Source organism: Neovison vison, chromosome 1 (genome assembly GCF_020171115.1).
Source record: "Neovison vison isolate M4711 chromosome 1, ASM_NN_V1, whole genome shotgun sequence".
In the NCBI taxonomy this organism is placed as follows: domain Eukaryota; kingdom Metazoa; phylum Chordata; class Mammalia; order Carnivora; family Mustelidae; genus Neogale; species Neogale vison.
Window position 1 is genome coordinate 161997579 of NC_058091.1, and position 17351 is coordinate 162014929.

Here is a 17351-nt window from a genome sequence, read left to right on the forward strand (position 1 = left end):
AAATCCCAGAGCCCATGCTGGGTGAAAACAGAGCTGTCCCCAACCCCGCTGGGCAGTGGACAGGATGGCCAGCACCTGGGTGAAAGGCCAGGCACCAAAAGCAAGGGAAGGATTCCTTCAGATGACTGGAAATCCCAGAGAGAGGCTCTGGGCCAGCAGACATCCATCCAATGGGTCACCACCTTGTGTGGGAAACCCCAGAGAGACAGTCTGGGCCAGGAGACACCCCATCCAACAGGTCACCACCTTGCCTGGAAAATCCCAGTGAGAGGCTCTGGGCCACCAGATGCCCATTCAATGGGTCACCACCTTGCATGGGAACCCCCAGGGAGAGGGTCTGGGCCAGGAGACACCCCATCCAATGGGTCATCATCTTGCATAGGAACCCCACAGAGAGGCTCTGGGCCAGCAGATGCCCCATTCAACAGGTCACCGCCTTGCATGAGAACCCCAGGGAGAGGGTCTGGGCCAGAAGACACCCCATCCATCAGGTCACCACCTTGCATGGGAATCCACAGCCAACCAAGGGGCACAGAGTCTTGGACAGTGATGTGATGTTGCTGCCAAGTCCACATCCCTGAAGGGGACATCGTATCCCAGAGACGTTCCTGCTGCCTGGAGTGGGGCTCTGTCAAGCCCTGAACACGGAACGTTACTGAACTGCAGAAGCGTCTTCCTTCTTCCCTTCCCACTCCTCCACCACCCTGACCTCTGCTACCTAAGAGATAAGTGACTACAGGTGGGCCTCAGGCACAGGAGCTCAGATTTTCTCAGCTCTGCAGGAGGCTGACACCTGTATCCACACATGGGTACAAGCAAGGTTCCGGGGAGCAGAGAAGAGTGTGTCACCTTGGGGCCACATCCGGGGACCACGGCTGTGGCTTCCACTCTGCAGTCTGAGGTCTGCTGTTTGGGGTTCCCTGGCTGGAACGTGGGAGGGGACATTCCAGGTGGGGACACACCAGATGCAGAGGTGGCATGGCCACCAGAGAGAGCAGGTGACAAACATCACTGCTCCTGTGGCTCCCACTGGTGTAGACAGGCTGGCTGTCACGGGATCCACTAAGCAGAGCCATGCCTCCACCAGGGGCGCAGAGATGCCTGCTTTTTCAACCCTCGGTCATGCAGACACCATGACCTCTCCACATCCTCTCCATGCCAGGCGGTCAGTCCTCTCGGGAGGGTCAGGACGTGATCCTCTGCTGCCAACATTCAAACCGTCCACCCAGGTGATGACGGTCTGCTGGCCGGCAAGTCAGACGCCCATTCCCCATGCTGGGTCCCTCAGTTACAATAACCAACCTCTGCCTCTTGGGCCTGACACCCAAAGTGCACACACACCTCCAGACTTTATGTACTGGGACACATCCCCCCTTTGAGTCTGGGTCATTTCACACTGCTGAGACCCAAGGTGCACACTGACCAGAGCAGCATCTGGGACACACAGACAGGAGCTGGGTCCTGGCCCCGCGGGCAGATCAGGGCCACCAGCATGGCCCTGTGGGCTCTGTGCTTTCCGGTGAGGGTCACTCTGGGCCCACCAGCCTCGCTCGGACTGCTGCAGCTGGCCACTCGGTTTGTTATCCCACAGACTGTGGACGGGCGGACTGAAGGTCCACGGCAGCAAAGTGAGGTCGCTGCTGGATCCCTCCTGGGCCAGCAGGGCTCCTGCATGGCATGGCACCCAAGACCATAGGGACACCCTAAGTCCAGGGTGGAGCCCCAGCACATGGAGCGTGCCCTCATCCTGGCAGATCCAAGGCTCTGGGGGCTCCCTGTAGGGTCTCCTGCCATGACGCTGCTTGAGGCCACGGCAGCCTGTGGCTGTGGGAGCTGCTTCCTCTTGACAGCATGTGTCAGCATGTGCTGACCCTCGCCTCTGCCTGCCTACCCCTCAGGAGAGCAGCTTGGTCACCAGACACCCAGCTGTCCCCGGAACAAGTCCTCCCCTCCAGGGTGTTCATGGCATTAAAGGAGTAGAGGACCACCCAACTCTCACCCTGCTGGCCACTTCAGGGTAAGGTGTGTCCTCCTTTCCCCTCGGACACAGACATGGCCTGGCCAGCACACATTCCTGGGGGGCAGCCTGGTCAGAAGCAGGGAGTCCCAGAGGCCTGTTCTGCTTCCTGGAAGCTTTCTGAACTACCTTGTCCCTCTGAACTGGCCATCCCAGGCACAGGTCTGGCCATGGGGGGATCGCAGGATGGGAAGTTGCACTTCCAGGTTCTGTGCGGGGGAGGAGACCCCAGAACGTGGGGGCAGCAGGGGCTCCCTCTAGAAGACGACTCCAGGGCAGAGAAGGGGTATGTGGCTCTGACCCGGGACCCAGGGAAAGCCCAGCAACACCCCAGGTGCTCTCAGCAGCCCTGCCCTTGACCAGAAAGGACAGACAAAGGCCCACAGGGCCTGACCATCCTGGGATGGCTCCTTCAAGACCAGGACTTGATTTGGGTCTTCGGGCTGCAGTGGACACTAGGAGGTCTACCTGCCAGTCCAGCCCAGGCCAGGTGACTCCCAGTAAGAGTGTCCTGGTTTACCTGGGGACTTGGACCCCATCAGCTGTGAGGCAGGGCTGGGGCTTAGGACCATGTGGCAGGAGTCTGACCCCTGCAGGGGCTCTGAGAGTCGACAGCTGTGCCTGCGTGAGTGACCCCCCAGCAGACACCCTGGACACAAGGTTCAGACGCGTGTACCCCGGGGGACTAGACTGCACTGCCTGCATCCGTGCGGGAGAGAAATGTGGTCTGCATGACTTCACCAGAAGGTGGGAGGCCCCAGGAGCCCCGTTGGACACCCCTCTGGACCCCTCCCCAGGAGCCTCTTCCCACCCCTGCAATAAGCCAGACCCTGAGAAGACACTCTGCTGAGTTCTGTGAGTCCTTCAGTGATTCATGGACCCCAAAGCCAGTCATGGGACCCCCAAACCAGGTGTCAGAACTAGGGGTGGTCCCGGGGACCCTGGATGGTGGCTGGTGTCAGAACTGGGGCCCCCAAACATTGTGGTTCCTGTCATGCCCAGAGCCACACCTGAGATCTCACCCCAGGGCCAGCCCCGGAGTCTACCCTGCCCTCTCCTGGCCGTCTGCCTGCCCCCCTAGGGCTCTCGCGTGTTGGCCAGAGAGCAGCTGCCCTTGAGTCTGCCTCATTTCTCTGGCAGGCCACAGCACCTCCCTACTTGCTGCCACACATCTGTCTACCAGTTTACCATTGGTCCTCCCACTATGTGGACAGCACCCTTGGGCAAGGCCTAGTTGCCTCTGCATCCCTGGTACCTGGAGCAGGGTGCTAGCCCTCCTTGCAAACATGTCAAATGAGACAGCTAAGGAGTGAGATCCGGGGTGAGCAGGGTCACAACTTCTGAATCACGGGGGCACAGCTTCTGCTCTGTCCCACCTCGTGCACCTGTGCTCCCAGCCAGGCTGGTTGAGCCCACGGTGAGCCCCTGTAACAGGACACCTGTCCCTCACACCTGCTCCCGCCCAACCCCTGACCAGGCCCACCCCTCTGGCCAACTTTTACTGGTGCAACGTCCACATCCCTTAGGCTGGATGTCTAGGAGGGTCCTACCTTTGTACCAGCTGACGATAGGCTTGGGGGTGCCCGTCACACGGCAGGCCAGCTTCACTGTCTCACCAAGCTCTGCTGTGCAGTCTGCCAGCTCCTCCTCGAAATCTGGGGGGTCTGGATACACACACACACACACACACACACACACAAACACACAGAGACTCTGAGTTCTTGGTGCATGGGACGGCAGCAGCCCTAGGTCCTTGGTCCGTCCCTGGACTCATGAGAAGCCCCAGGGCCCAAAGCTATGGTTGCTACGGACACCACCCCTTGTGACCACCCATCTGGGTGGCCCTCCTGACTCTAACAGTCTGGGCAACTGTCCTGTGCTGGGGGGCCCTGTGTGAACCTTGAGGCTGCCCTGCACTGAAGTCAGGTTCAGCCCAGCACACCAGCTCAGGCTGCTGAGAGGCTGAGCAAACCACACTCCAGACAGAGCCTCTCCCTCCTGCCTTGCGGGACCGGGCAGGGTGCTGAGGCTCAGGGGCGGAAGACTGGGGCCTCCAGGCCTTCCCAGCGTGGGGCACTCACGCCACACGGGCAGGGCCAGGCGCTGCTGGATGCCACAGATCTCCTTCACCCACGAGTTCTTGGTGATGACCGTGCGCGCCTGCAGCAGGTACTTGCGCACCGAGTCCTCCCGCTCGTGCCAGATCTCGAAGGCACGGTCGTCACCCTCCACCTGGTCATTCAGGTCGATGCTGCTCAGCTGCGGGTCGGAGGATGCAGGCTGAGTGTCTGGAGGAACGCAGGCCTCTGCGCCTGCCCCAGCCCCACGCTGGGCCCCAACCCCCCAGTCCTCCCTGCCCTACCCCCCAGCCCACCTTCATCATGTTCCGGAAGACGTAGCTGAAAGTGTCGGTGCGGGAATCCCTTCTGGGCTTGCAGACCACCAGGTGGTGGCGGAACAGGAAGACGTGGCGGTGATGGCCCTTCCAGGGCATCCGCGCGCCCGGGGCCCCCTCCCATACGATGAAGTGGCCCTGCAGGAGCCCAACATCAGCCCCCAGCCCACACAGCCAGCCCAGAACCCGCCCCCAAGTTCAGCCTGGAGCCTCTGCATTCAGCCCCGAGACAACCCCCCACAGTCAGCCCAGTACATGCCCCCACAGCCAGCCCGGAGCCCACGCCCTCGGCCCCTGCTTGCGGCCCTGCCCAAACCCTCGCCCGCTCCCCCGCACCCTGCATGCCGCATCTCAGCATCCCAGACCTGGCGGATGGGCTCGCCCAGTGCCTCCAGGGTGCCCGGGTAGTTCTCCATGAGCGACACGTGCAGCTGGTTCTCCGCACGCTGCGGCAGGGCGGACACCACCGCGTAGGCCTGCTCCAGAAGCACACAGTTCTGCCCGTTCCTCGCCTTGTTGCGGATCAGCTCCTGGGGGCACAGCGTCAGGCCTCAGCCCAGCGGCCCTGCAACCAGGCCTGGGAGGGGGCTGGGCCGCGCACCCCCTACCTTGAGCAGGGCCTGGTACTGCTGGACCCGCTCCACGGGCTGCTCCAGGAAGTGCTGCAGGGGCGGTGGGGGCGGCTGCGACGGGTCTGCGGCCGACAGCACCTCCTCTGTGTACTTCTGTGGGTGCCGCGGGGGGCAGTAGGGGACAGGGCAGTGTCAGCAGAGCCAGAGACGGGGGGGTGGGGGCAGCAGGGTGCACATGGGTGCCGGCCTCCTCCCCGACTGGCCGCACTCCTGTCCCACCGCACGTGTCCGCACCCGCACCGTCCCTCCTCCCTGGCCAGCCGCACCCCTGCCCCACTATGTCACCAATGGAAGGTGAGCCTGGGGCTCCGGGAGCTATACTTTGCTCAGTAAGCTGTGGGGGCCAGGGCTGGGGGGCACCTTGTAGAACTCCTGCACAGCCGTGCCCACCACTGCTGACTCAGCCTGCACGCGGCCCACCAGGAACTCCAGGTACTTCTCAAAGGCTGCCTGGTTCTTGATGAAGCACATGGCCAGGTCATCATCGGTGTCACAGCTCTGCAGCTCCCGCTGGAAGCTACGGCAGAGAGCACAATAGCTGGGGGAGAGCGAGGCCTCGGGTCTGGGAGGAAACAGGCTCCCACCCAGGGCTGGGCTGTGTGGTTGCTTGGGACTGAGTGCACTACACTGTGGGGGCCATGGGTGTGGTGGTGGGGGCGTCTGTGGGCGTGAGCATCTCTGTGAATGCGGGCAGTAAAGGGTGTGTTCATGCAACCTTGCCTATGTGCTGCACGTATCATGTACATATGTGCCTATACGTGGCCACACGTGGAGGCATGTGCCTGTGGATGCAGGCGTGCATGGGTCCGAGTGTGCATGTCTGTCTGTCTGCATGTCTATGTGCATGCATATCTGTGTGCAGACACATGTGCTCTATGTGCCATGTACACACGTGCCCACACGGGCAGGTGTGTGCAGGCGTGTGCATGGGGATTCAGGCGTGCATGTGAGCAGGTGTGCATGTGTGGCTGGCATGCATGTGTGCACATCTGAGGGCCCAGCTGCCCACTCACCTGCTGTGGAAGTGGCTGATGTCCTGCACGTTGCGGAAGATGACCGCCTTCTGGCTGGCCACGGCTGTGGGCACGTGCGGGCAGCGGTCCAGGTGCTGGATGTGGTGCTTCTGCAGGAACTGCAGCTTTCCCACAAAGGCCTGCTCAGAGCTCAGCAGCTCCTGGATGATCGAGCTGGGCGGGGAAGAGGGAAGAGAGAGGCCAGGGCTTGTCCCAGAGTCTGCGCAGCCCACCAGGTCCGAGGGCTTGTCCCAGAGTCTGCGCAGCCCACCACCCATGGTCCGAGCAAGCCTGGCACAGTGGTGGAGGGAGGCAGCCCCACGTCTGTCCCGCCACTGTCACCACGAAGCTGCTCATGCCCCACCTGCCGGCCCCTCACCTCAGCCTCATCTTGTATTCATCTTCAGACACGGCCTCCCCTGGGAACTCGGGGGCCTCACTGGGCCCCCACTCGGGCGACAGCTGCTGAGAAAATGGGGGACAGTGGCAGATGGCCTCAGATCTGGCCCTGCCCTATGGGAGTTAGGCTCCTGGCCTCACAGGGATGACACTCCCAGGGCCCCTACCCAGCCATCCAGTACCTTGAGCCGCTTGTCTAGGTAGGCAGGGGACACCCAGCCTTGCCGTGAGGGGCTAGACTTGGTGGGCTTGGTGCGCACAAGCCAGCGCAGGGGGTGGGCTGAATCCAGCACCTCCACGTACTGGCCCTCCCGCAGGGAGATGGCATCCGGCTCGGCCCCCAGGGGCAGGTAGTCAGCCGTGACCACATAGATATCGAAGATCTGGGGGCATAATGCTGAGTCAGATCTGGGTGGGAGCCACCCTGATATCCCGAGACCCCAGCAGCCCCCAAAGACCCTAGAGAGGTGGGAGACCAGGCAGGAGCTAGACTGGCCCCCTAAGGACTGAGCAGCCCCCAAAGACCCCAGGTGGGGGAAGCCGGGCAGGAGCTGGCCTGAACTCCTGAGGCCCCAGTAGCCCCCAAAGACCCCAGAGGGGTGGGGGACCCGGGTGGGAGCCAGCCAGGCCTCCTGAGGCTACAGGGTGCCCAACATTAATTTGGGTGAGAAGCCATCCTGAGACTGCATACGGTTTCAGTACAGGCTCAGCAATCTCTGCTGATGGAAATCCCGTCGCGGGATGGCAGAGGGGATGGCCACCAAGATGTGTGGCCCCCCATCCCACCAGTGCCCTACCCACCCCTGCCAGTCAGAGCACCTCGCCTCGGGAGTCCCCGTCCTCCGACTCTGAGGACGACTCCTGGACACTGGAGGAGGGGCGGGAACGGCCGTGCCGGGGGGATGCGGATGGTGTCTTGGATTCCTCATCACTGTCCCCTCCAGGCACCTGCAGCTTGGCTGGGGGACACAGGGTACATGATCCCCAAGAAGGGCCTGCACCCCTGTCCCCTCCCCACGGGTGCCCAGGGCACATGAACAAGGCATAGCCCAATCCCGGAGCACGGCCAGCAATGCCCTCACCCTGCGTGATCTTGGCCGACACGATCTCAGTGATCTGGGATGTGAGCTTCTGCAGGAACTCTTCTGTGCCCACCTCAGCCAGGGATAGGTGGCCATGGGCCTCCACCGCCGTGGGCTCTGCTAGGAGCCAGAACCCAGCTCAGCCGGTCATGTGCCTCGCAGACGTGCCCAGGCACCCCCTCCAGGCCCTGTCCCAGGCTCTGGCATCCGCAGTGCCAAGGATGGCACAGACTTGAGACCATTACTGCCGGAAGCTTGGGAGGGTCGGGTTAAGGGCTCATGAGGGCTGCCTGGGTGAGTGGGGGTCAGCCAAGAAGTGACCCCAAAGGTGGGCAACCAGCACGCAGAGCACATGACCCTCCCTTCCTGCCCATGGTGCAGACTCACGACTTCCATTGAAGTCACAAATCCCCCAGGGTGGGGGAGGCCCTGTGTAGGTGGTGGGAAGGGGGTAGAAGGACCCTCCTGGGGGGTGGGGGAGAATCCAGGACTGAAGAGGTCTCCATGGTGGCAGCCCAGCACCTGCCCGCCCCTTCCCTTGCCCAGCCCTCACCCAGCCCTCAGTGGCCACCACCTGCGTCCAGGCCCAGTGGCCACCGCTCTGAGCTCTAAGCCCACGGCCGGCAGGGTCCCCAGATCCACAAGGCTCAGAATCAGGCCCCATGGAGGGCGAGCAGTCCTTTCTGGGCCTGTAGAGCTGGGGCTGCACCCTCCATGCCTCACCCCCGCACTAGGGGCAGGTCAGCCCCCACCCTGCTCCCAACCATCCTGTACCTGTCCTCTGCCCGACGATATCAGCGGCAAACCCCGCAGTCTCGGTCATCTGTGCAGACACGGCTTGGGCCCTAAAGGAAGCGGTGTCCTGAGAGATTGCCTTCACCGGAGTCCTCCTCTTACAGGGGACACTGAGGCTCAGAGAGGGCTGCAGTCCAGACAGGATGCCCTGTCCAGGGCCAGTGCTGCTGCTGGCCTGCTCCCCCACACTCACCCCTGCAGGAAGGTGGAGATGAGGGCCTCCTTCACTCCAGTGTGCTCCTCCGTGGCACCCGCCTCCTTGGGCACTGTCAGGAGAACAGAGTGAGCCCCCAGGATGACGGCCCACAGCCCTGAGCCAGTGCTGGTTGGGACCCATCCAGCACGTCCCGGCCCGAGGGAGCCCCCAGATGGACATGCTCAGGGTGGCCGGGGGCCTTGGGAGGGCTTCAGCCCGCTGAGCAGAGCCTGCAGGACACTGCCTGGCAGCTGGCCCAGAAGCTGTTTGGGGTCTCCCCAGCTCCGGGTGGGGGGTTGGTTGCTGGGCCAGTGACCACCGTCGACTCACAGCCAGAGATGTGCAGGCTGGCGGAGCAGAGGGCCTGGCCCGCGGCATTGGTGGCGATGCAGGTGTAGGTGCCCTGGTGCTGTCTGCCCACGTCCAGCAGGACCAGACTGTGCTGCTGGGCCGAGCTGGCCACCGTGTAGCCCGGTGAGTCCCTGCCGATCCACAGCACGCCCCGCTCCGCCTCTTCCCGCAGCCAATGCACCGTGGGGGCAGGAGAGCCTGGGGGACAGGCAAGAGCCCATGGGGAAGGGGCTCCCGGAGCTGGGGGGCACCTCAGATCTGCCTGGGGGTCTTTGAGTAGAGGCAGGAGGGGCCTGCTCTGGTCTTCCCGGGTGGGGGTCCTGGGTGGTAGCAGGGAGGGGCCTGCTCTGAGCCTTCCTGGGTGGAGGTCCTCCATGGGGGCATGGTGGGGTCTGCTCTGAGCTCCCTGGGTGGGGGTCCTGGGTGGGGGCAGGGAGCTAGGAGAGCGTTACCTTCCACCTTCACTGAGAAGGTGATGCTGGAACCTTTCTTTACTTTCTTGGAGGTGAATCTTTCCAGGAACCGGGGTGGCACCAGCTGTTGACCCACATCTGGAGATTTGGCAAACACCGGTGATGATCACATGTCGAGCCCCATCCCTGCTGGGGAGCATGGCCTCTAGGGGCCCCTGCTCCAGGACCCAGCCCCAGGTCCCAGCCTCATCCTGCCTGGATCCTAGGTCTCTGCAGCCTGCCCCCAACCCTGCTCCATCTGCAAGGTGGTATCCCTCATGCCCTTGGGCCAACCCACCTACCCACCCTCTGCCCACTCATGGGCTCACCCGATGCAGGCTTCTCTTCGGGATCTTTGGGGCCTGAAAGAGGCGAGAAACAGAGATCAGGCCTATAGCCCAGGGGGCCTATGTCTCCAGGGGGCCTGTCTCTTCAGGGCCCATGTACCTGTGGGGGTCGGGGTCCCCATTCCTAGCCACACCTTCCCTGAGACTCAGGCCATGCAGGGAGCACACCCTGAGGCTCCAGTGGTCCAGTGTGTGGCCTTCCACCCCACGGCCCCAGGAGTGTGGGGGTCACTCAGCAGTGGACACAAGGTCGCACTGAAGGTCAGAGGGGAGTCTGGGCAGCGCTGGGTCCCTCAGACACTGCTGGCTCAGGTGTGACATGGAGGCACCTGGAGGTGCTCAGGGCTTTGGAGACAAGGACGTGCAGACTTCTCCTCCCATGGGAACTGCTGGCCTCTTCCTCCGCACTGTCCATGGTATCCCCACACTTGCCTGGGTCTGCGTCATGGACCCTGTGCCCCCCACCATGCTGGCGCCCATGGACCGAGGAGGCCCAGGTGTGGACACCCCGTCCCAGGGACTCACCTCGGACCAGCAGCCGTGCAGATGAGTAGGCCGCGCCCACATTGTTGCTGATGTAGGCCGAGTACTGGCCAGCATCCTCACGGGTGACCGACACAACCTCCAGGGTGTGAAGCGTCTTCCTGTCCACCATGTGGATGTGCTCAGAAGCTGTCAGGAGCTGCCCGTCTTTGAACCAGTACAGTCGGGGTGCTGGGTAGCCTGTGGCCACAGGAGGTGGTCAACATGGGCCTCAACCCCAGGGGCACCTGTAATGGCCCAGCCTGCACCTGCCAGGGGTCTATCTTCCTCACCTTTCACCTTGAGCTGGAACTTGGCCAGGCGTGTGCCAGGGGCCACCTGGAGGTCCTTCAGCTCCTCCACCACCTGGGGCAGCTGGCCCTCCTCTGAGGTTGATTCCATGCCCTCTTGCTCCCGGCTGACAGGGAGAACAGAGAAGGTGGGGTGAGGTGGATTGGGAGGGTTCCAGCATCTGGGGTGGTATCAGGGGCAGTGAAGTGGACCAAGGAGGGGTCCAGAGCCTGGGGGTGTGTCAGGGGCAGTGAGGTAGACCGGGGAGGGGTCCAGCATCTGGCGGGGGGGATGTCAGGGGCATGAGGTGGACTGGGGAGGGGCCCGGCATCTGGGGGGGATATCAGGGGATGTGAGGTGGACGAGGGAAGGGTCCAGCGTCTGGGGTGTCAGGGGCAGTGGGTGACTTCAGAGTGTCCCTTGTGTGCTGGACAGACACTGCCGGGGCCTGGTGGAAAGCTCTAGTATTCAGACTCTGTCAGTCCCAGATGGCATTGCCACACACTGGGTCTGCCTGCCTGTGCACGGCCCTCTACCTGGACAGGTAGCCCTGGGCGCTGAAGTAGGAGGAGGTCTCCGTGGCATCAGCAGCAGTTTCATAGTCCGTGCTGGTCACTAAGAAAGGAAGAGTGGCTGCCGTGAGGCTTGTGCCCCACTCGCATGGGCACAGCTACGCCCTGGGGGCCAGCTACCCAGATCCCTCCCCCAGATCCATCTGTGGAAATCCCAACCCCAACATGTGGCTGTCAGGAGTGGAGCCTTTGGGAGGTAATCAGGGTTAAAGGGGCTCCTGCAGGAAAGCCCCCAGGACCAGAAGGGTGCCCTGAGGAGGGGCGACCCCAGGTAAGGACCCTGTGGGAAGACCACATCTGCCACCAGAAGATGGTCTCCCTGGCACCCTGAGCCCAGACGCAGGCCTCCAGTGCGGCCTCCAGGAGCCCTGAGTAGATGATGCTCCAGCCACCTGCTCTGTGGTCCTGTTAAAGCTCCCTGGACCCAGATACCCTCCCCCATCCATGTCCTGCCCCTGCACACAGTACAACGTTTGTGACAGTGAAATTTCTAGCAAGAAGCCTGGCCCAGGTTCCCAGCACAGAGCGCCTAAAACCTTTGGAGTTCCCAGTGCTGAGAGCCACAAAGGCATCTTGTGTTACCTAAGGAAGTGACTTTGGAAAGCCCCTCAGAGTGGAGGCTGGTGGCCAGGGGACCCAACCCTGGACCCGAGGGTAGGAAGTGTCATTCCACCCCCTTACCTAGGGGGCGGGGAGAGAGATGGAGGTCGGATCCATCACCCACCACCAACGGCCCAGGACTGAATCCATCGGGTCCACGGAACAAAGCCCCCACAAACCCCACAAGGCAGGGCTTGGGGAGCTTCTGGAGACCACATCAGATGTAGGGAGAGGGACACACTGGAGGGACACACAAGCCCCACACCCCTGCCCCAAGCATGTCCTCCATCAGCTGCTTCTGAGTCATGTCTGGTCACAATAAAGGGGTTAATGGAGGAAGGAGAGAGTTTCCCTGAGCTCTGTAGCCACTCAGCACGTGCGTGGAACCCGTCGAGGGACCGTGGGGACCTCGGGTCTGTCACAGGGGTTGGAGAGCATGTGGGCCCCGGACTTGCAATTGGGGTCTGCAGTGTGGTGGTGTGTGGGCCTGAAGCGTGACTGTGTAGGGGATGAGGCAGTCTCCCTCTCATGGGTATATCGCTGATTGCGGGGGGGGGGCTGGTGGGGAATGATTTAAGTTAGCTGTCACCCCATGCCGCCTTCCCCGGCCCCAGAGACCCCTGAACTGCCTGCCATCCCTGGGGCTTTGCCCATTCCAGACATTCCACACGAATGGAATCCTATGCTACGTGGTCTCTTGTGTCCAGTTTCCGCCACCGAGTGTGTTCGGGAGGGCATCCACACTGTAAGTTTCACCTGTTTCTCGGGTGGAAAATCACTCTGTGCACCTGGGCTGCTTATCCACACGACTCGGATGCAACACGCTGGTCAGCATGGCTCTTCTCGGTAATGCTGCCGTGCCCTTCTGTGTACAAGCCTTACTATTTGGGGACCTGTGTCCAGCTTGTGGGCACACAGGTAGGAGTGGAATTGCTTGGCCATATGATCATGCTGAGGCTACCTTGGCAGGAACTGGCAAGCTGCGCTGAGCATGCCCCCAGTAGTGGGGGCTCCTCCCCCTCCCCCCGCCCCACCCAGCAGCACCTGTTGCCGTTCATCTCTCCAGCAGTGGCTGCCCCAAGCACTGTGCCGGTCCCTCCTCACGGACAGTGCTGTCTGTCTTCTGATGTGCTTATTGGGTATTTTTGTCTGTTCTTTGGAGACATGTCTCCTCAGATCTTGTGCCCATTTTCAAGTTGGGCTTTGATTTTGAGTAGTCAGAGTTCTTCATATATTCTGGGCACTATGCCCTTATCAGATATGTGGCTTTCCAACATTTTTTTCCATTCTGAGGACTTTCCTTCCACTTTTTTGATGGTGTTTCTGGATGCACAAGGACTTACTAATCATGATGACCCCAGTACTTCTCCTTCAGCTGCGTGTACTTTTATTGTCACGTCTATGAGACTGTCGCTTAATCCAACGGTATAAAGATCTACAACCCTTTTTTCCATAAGAGTTTGATAGTTTTGATCATATGCCAGATGGCAGCGAAGCTTGCACTACAGAACGAACACACTAACATCCCCTGAACTGTACTTTCTTAGCACATTTTATGGCAAGCAAGTATCTGAAATGTTTAAATACCAAGAGAAAAGGCAAGTTTTGCACAGAGAAAGATACGAATGACTTCCTATTTCTCAGTGGAAACCGTCTAAGCAAGTAGACGGCGAGCAGCACCTTTAAGGTATGAGAAGAAAAAAAAATCGTCCTAGCGAAAATAGCTTTCCAAACCACAGGAGAAATACAGACATTGTTTCAGACATACAAAAGCTGGAAGAATTCTAGCATTCCCAGATTATGTTTAAAAAGTTGGAAGACATCCTTCAGGCATAAGGACAGCAATGCTGGAATCCTAGATCGCCACTGCAGGATGAAATGCTCCTACTTTGGTAAACATAAAAAGTTTCCTTTCGTTCCCAGCGGCTGGCTTCTGTGGGGCTCTGCTGATGATGCGTGGCCCTGTGTCCTGCTCCCGTCCGCTTTTTTTTTTTTTAAACTGTTCACCATTGAGCAATGTTGTTGTTTTCAGATCAAGTTCTTTCCTAGATAGGTGACTGGCAGATGCCTTCTCCCAGCCCGCAGTCCCCCAATGTGGGGTCTTTCTCAGAGCAGAAATTTGTAACTTTGACCGATTTTCCCTTTTGTGGGCGTTGCTTGTTGTCAGATGTAAGGAGTCTTTTCCTGGCCACAGCTCCTAAAGATCTCCTCCGATCTCTTTCCTGAAAGTCCCATAGTTTTGTATTTTCTATTTACATCTGTCATCCCTGTGAAGCTCATCTTTCTATGAGGCCGAGGTCTAATTTTTTGGTGGATAAACACCCGAATGAATCCGTCCAGCGCTACTTGAGATTCTATCCCCGAACCTGACATCCTACCCTTCTTCCACTGAAATGCTCTTGCGCTTTTCTCAAAAACCAGGTGGACACACTCATCCTGAGCCTACCAGGAGTCACCGGGTTAGAATAAAACACACCTCCTGTCCCATTGTCCCTTGGGGGAACTTGGGGGACTCAGGAACCGTGTGCTTGGCACCAAGGACGACCAAATCCATATTGCTTATTGTACCACAGCAAACGGCCACACGTGCTGGGGGCCCCTGTGACCTGTCCCAGACACCCCCCAAGGAGGGAAGAGCCGACCCCCAGCCTGGCCCCAAGACATGGAGCTTCCCAGTCCCCTCTGACCTGAAACCAGTGTTCTCCGGGTCCTCCTGCAGCCCAGCACCGCCCCTCCCCCAGCTCCCACAGTGGCCCTGGTCAACCCCGCCTCCCGCACTCACAGTCCACGCGGAGCTCGGCCTTGGTGGAAGACACGCCCACGCTGTTCTCAGCCATGCAGCGGTATACACCCATGTCTGCAGGCACTACAGCTGTGATGATGAGCTGGTGACCACCCTGCTGGTCTTCGCTGATCATGTAGTGGTCATCTTCCTCCAGCATCCGGCCATCCTTGAACCAGCACACAGTGGGCACGGGCTGGCCGGTCACCACACAGTCGAAGCTCACGGGGTACCCGTCCAGCACCTCCTGGTTCTGCAGTTCAGTCAGGAACACCGGGGCTGCAAGGGGCAGGTAGAGCACGCAGTGAGTGGGCCCCTGCTTCTCCTCCAGCCACCCCAGCAGCCGGTGGCCCAGCGTGCATCTCTTGTAGGCCCTGCCAGCTTCACCCCATTCTTTGGGAGGGTCCTTGACCTCCCGGCCTGGGTCTCAAGCCATCGAGAGGCAGGGGATAAGAGACAGGAAACGGGGAGTCAGGGGAGGGGAGGGGAGACAAATGCTGCATAGGGTGAGGGTCCAGGGCTGCAAGCATGAGACGGCTTCCAGACCTGACGCCCGGGGCTATGAGTCACACCTCGCTGTTGTTCCTAAGGACATGCAAGCCAACAGTGGAACAGCTTTAAAATTAACTTCAGTTGCCAGAGCAGGCGAAGGGGGCTGTGGAACCCCACCTTTTATAGCCATCTATCCCAAACCTTCATGGAGCAAGAAATGCAAACCCTAGAAGCCTAGAAGCCTTGTGAAGCCTAGATCAGCTTCACAAAAGGGGACACTGAGGCCCGGAGGAGCTAGCTGGGACGGACAGTGAACTCTGCTACCCCTGAATTCAGGATCTTTCAGCCCTGTGGGCTGCATCTGCAGCGGCCAGAGGTGGGAGCGCAGCCAGCAACCCAAGTCTGCCACCGCTGGGATCCTTCTCCTCCACTGCCCCACCCGGGCAGCAGGCAGCGGGCAGTGCACAGCGGGCAGACTCACCCGCCTCCTCCGCAGTCAGTGGGCAGGGCGCCATCGCCTGCGTTGCAGCAGGGGGTGCAGCCAGCTTGCTGATGCGCATCTCCACGGCCCTGGGCCCCTGCTCCGACAGGCTGATGTCCACTGAGATGCCCATGGTGCCGAACATCTCCCGGAAGCAGGTAGCCGCACGGTGGGCCTCGTCCAGTGACTCGAAGCAGATGTGGACGAAGTGCTGGTCTTCGCGGTACATCTGCCGGTCTGCAGGCTCCTCGGGCTCTGCGGATCCCTCATCCGCACTGAGGAAGATCTCTTCATCTGAGACCTCAGCCGGGCTCTTGGTGCGGAAGAGCCGGTGCAGCCGCCGGGCTGCCCGGCGGAAGGCGTCGTCCAGCTCACCCCCCGAGGAGCTCTCTGCCTCGCTCTCAGTCCCGCTGACCACCACACTAGCGCTGTGGGCCACGCGGCCGAATTTGCTGCTCACCTGACAGGTGTAGCAGCCGGCGTCCGCCTGGCCCAGGCCCGTGACCAGCAGGGAGCAGGTGCCATCGCTAAGCTGGTCGATGTGGTGGTGCCGACCGTCCACCAGCTCCATGCCATCCTTCAGCCAGCGGGCACGCACGTCTGCCTTGCTGGACACCACACACTCCAGACGCAGGACATCCCCCACCTGTGCCTCAGTGTCCCTGAACGTGCGGGAGAACACAGGTCCCTCCTGCTGCTTCATCTCCTTGCGGACCTTGTAGCCCTTGAAGGCAGCCTGGATCTTCACGGCTGCTTTGTCCATGGATGGGTCACTCAGGTCCTCAGCACTCAGGTCTCCCGGGGGTGGGTGAGTGGCCGCTGGCTGGTCCTCATGCTTCTGTGGCTCCCCAGGTAGGACTGTGGGGACCCCAGCCTGTGCACACAGGGAAGGTGGGGAAACTAAGGCCCGTGACAGGGAAAGGATGGCACAGGGCCAGCTGGGGCGGGACTGGAAGCAAAGTCCAGGGCTCCCGTCCCTGCTCCATGTATGTGTACATCATGCCACTCTGCTTCCTGCAGCTGCGTAACCTACGGGTGCCTAGTGACTCCTATGGCCTTCGAGATGGAGGCCCGCCCCGAAACCACTTTAAGTGGCCACCCGAACAGAGACGGACAGGTTGTGAGACAGAAAGACTAGTTTCAGGTCTAAACAGCCAGGTGGATGGTGGGTGGGCGGACGGGGGGACAGGTGGAGGGTGTGTAGATGGGTCCGTGGGGGATAGATGCGGGAGTGGTTCTGATGGGTGAGTGGGGGATGGGTGGGTTGATGGTGCATAAGTGGTGAAGACCTGAGCCATCCAGGCCTCTCCTTGCAGGTCACACTGGACACTCACCTTGCTGACCAGTGGTGAGGTGCTGGGCCTCCCAGCCTTCTTGAGGTAGGTAACCAGGGAAGGAGTGCCTGCCCGGGACTCATCATCAGAGCTGGTATGTGAGAGGTCAGCCTCGCCAGTTCGTGCCAGCTCGTCTGCTGTGGAGTAGTCCTCCGAGAGGTCAGGGGCTGCTTCCTCTGCCTCCTGTCGCAGATGCTGCAGGCGACCATCCTCCTCGGGCAGTTCACTGATGGAGTCTAGCGTGGGCTCACGGCTCATGCGGCGCTTCCGGGCCAGGGCCTCCCACAGCAGGTGCAGGTCGCCCTCCTGGGCTGCCTCAGGGGGAAGGCTGGGCTGTGCAGGGGTCTCATCCCCAGACCCGGGGGTCAGCACCACTGAGAAGGACAGGAGACTGGTCAGCAGGTGGGGGGGATGACAACCCTTTACCCCAGGCTGGCCTAGGCTGTGACTGTGGTTCTCCTCAGTAGACCAGAGAGCTCTGAAGGCCCAATCTTTACAAGGTTTTGAGGTTCTGAACTGCCCTGTCGGCCTCAGCGTCCTTGATGAGGCCAGACCTCAACCTGCATCAGGGCCCTACAGAAGAGGAGTGAGCCCAAGC

General features: G+C 60.8%; 1 protein-coding gene across 1 annotated transcript in view; it reads right to left on the minus strand.

Moving 5' to 3' along the window:
• The window catches only part of OBSCN (obscurin, cytoskeletal calmodulin and titin-interacting RhoGEF), a 72233-nt gene that overhangs the window by 25554 nt on the left and 29328 nt on the right, over positions 1–17351 (minus strand). Inside the window, exons 30-51 of the mRNA XM_044261640.1 lie at positions 16754–17127; positions 15420–16293; positions 14447–14725; positions 11029–11107; positions 10495–10619; positions 10205–10402; positions 9662–9694; positions 9333–9431; positions 8860–9078; positions 8527–8599; positions 8313–8383; positions 7539–7655; positions 7276–7415; positions 6639–6839; positions 6437–6522; positions 6058–6231; positions 5405–5561; positions 5021–5137; positions 4778–4942; positions 4392–4550; positions 4099–4276; positions 3568–3681 (exon numbers count right to left, since the gene is read on the minus strand). Coding sequence (XP_044117575.1) covers positions 3568–3681; positions 4099–4276; positions 4392–4550; positions 4778–4942; positions 5021–5137; positions 5405–5561; positions 6058–6231; positions 6437–6522; positions 6639–6839; positions 7276–7415; positions 7539–7655; positions 8313–8383; positions 8527–8599; positions 8860–9078; positions 9333–9431; positions 9662–9694; positions 10205–10402; positions 10495–10619; positions 11029–11107; positions 14447–14725; positions 15420–16293; positions 16754–17127 — 4032 coding nt within the window. The remainder of the gene's footprint in view (positions 1–3567; positions 3682–4098; positions 4277–4391; positions 4551–4777; positions 4943–5020; positions 5138–5404; positions 5562–6057; positions 6232–6436; positions 6523–6638; positions 6840–7275; positions 7416–7538; positions 7656–8312; positions 8384–8526; positions 8600–8859; positions 9079–9332; positions 9432–9661; positions 9695–10204; positions 10403–10494; positions 10620–11028; positions 11108–14446; positions 14726–15419; positions 16294–16753; positions 17128–17351) is intronic.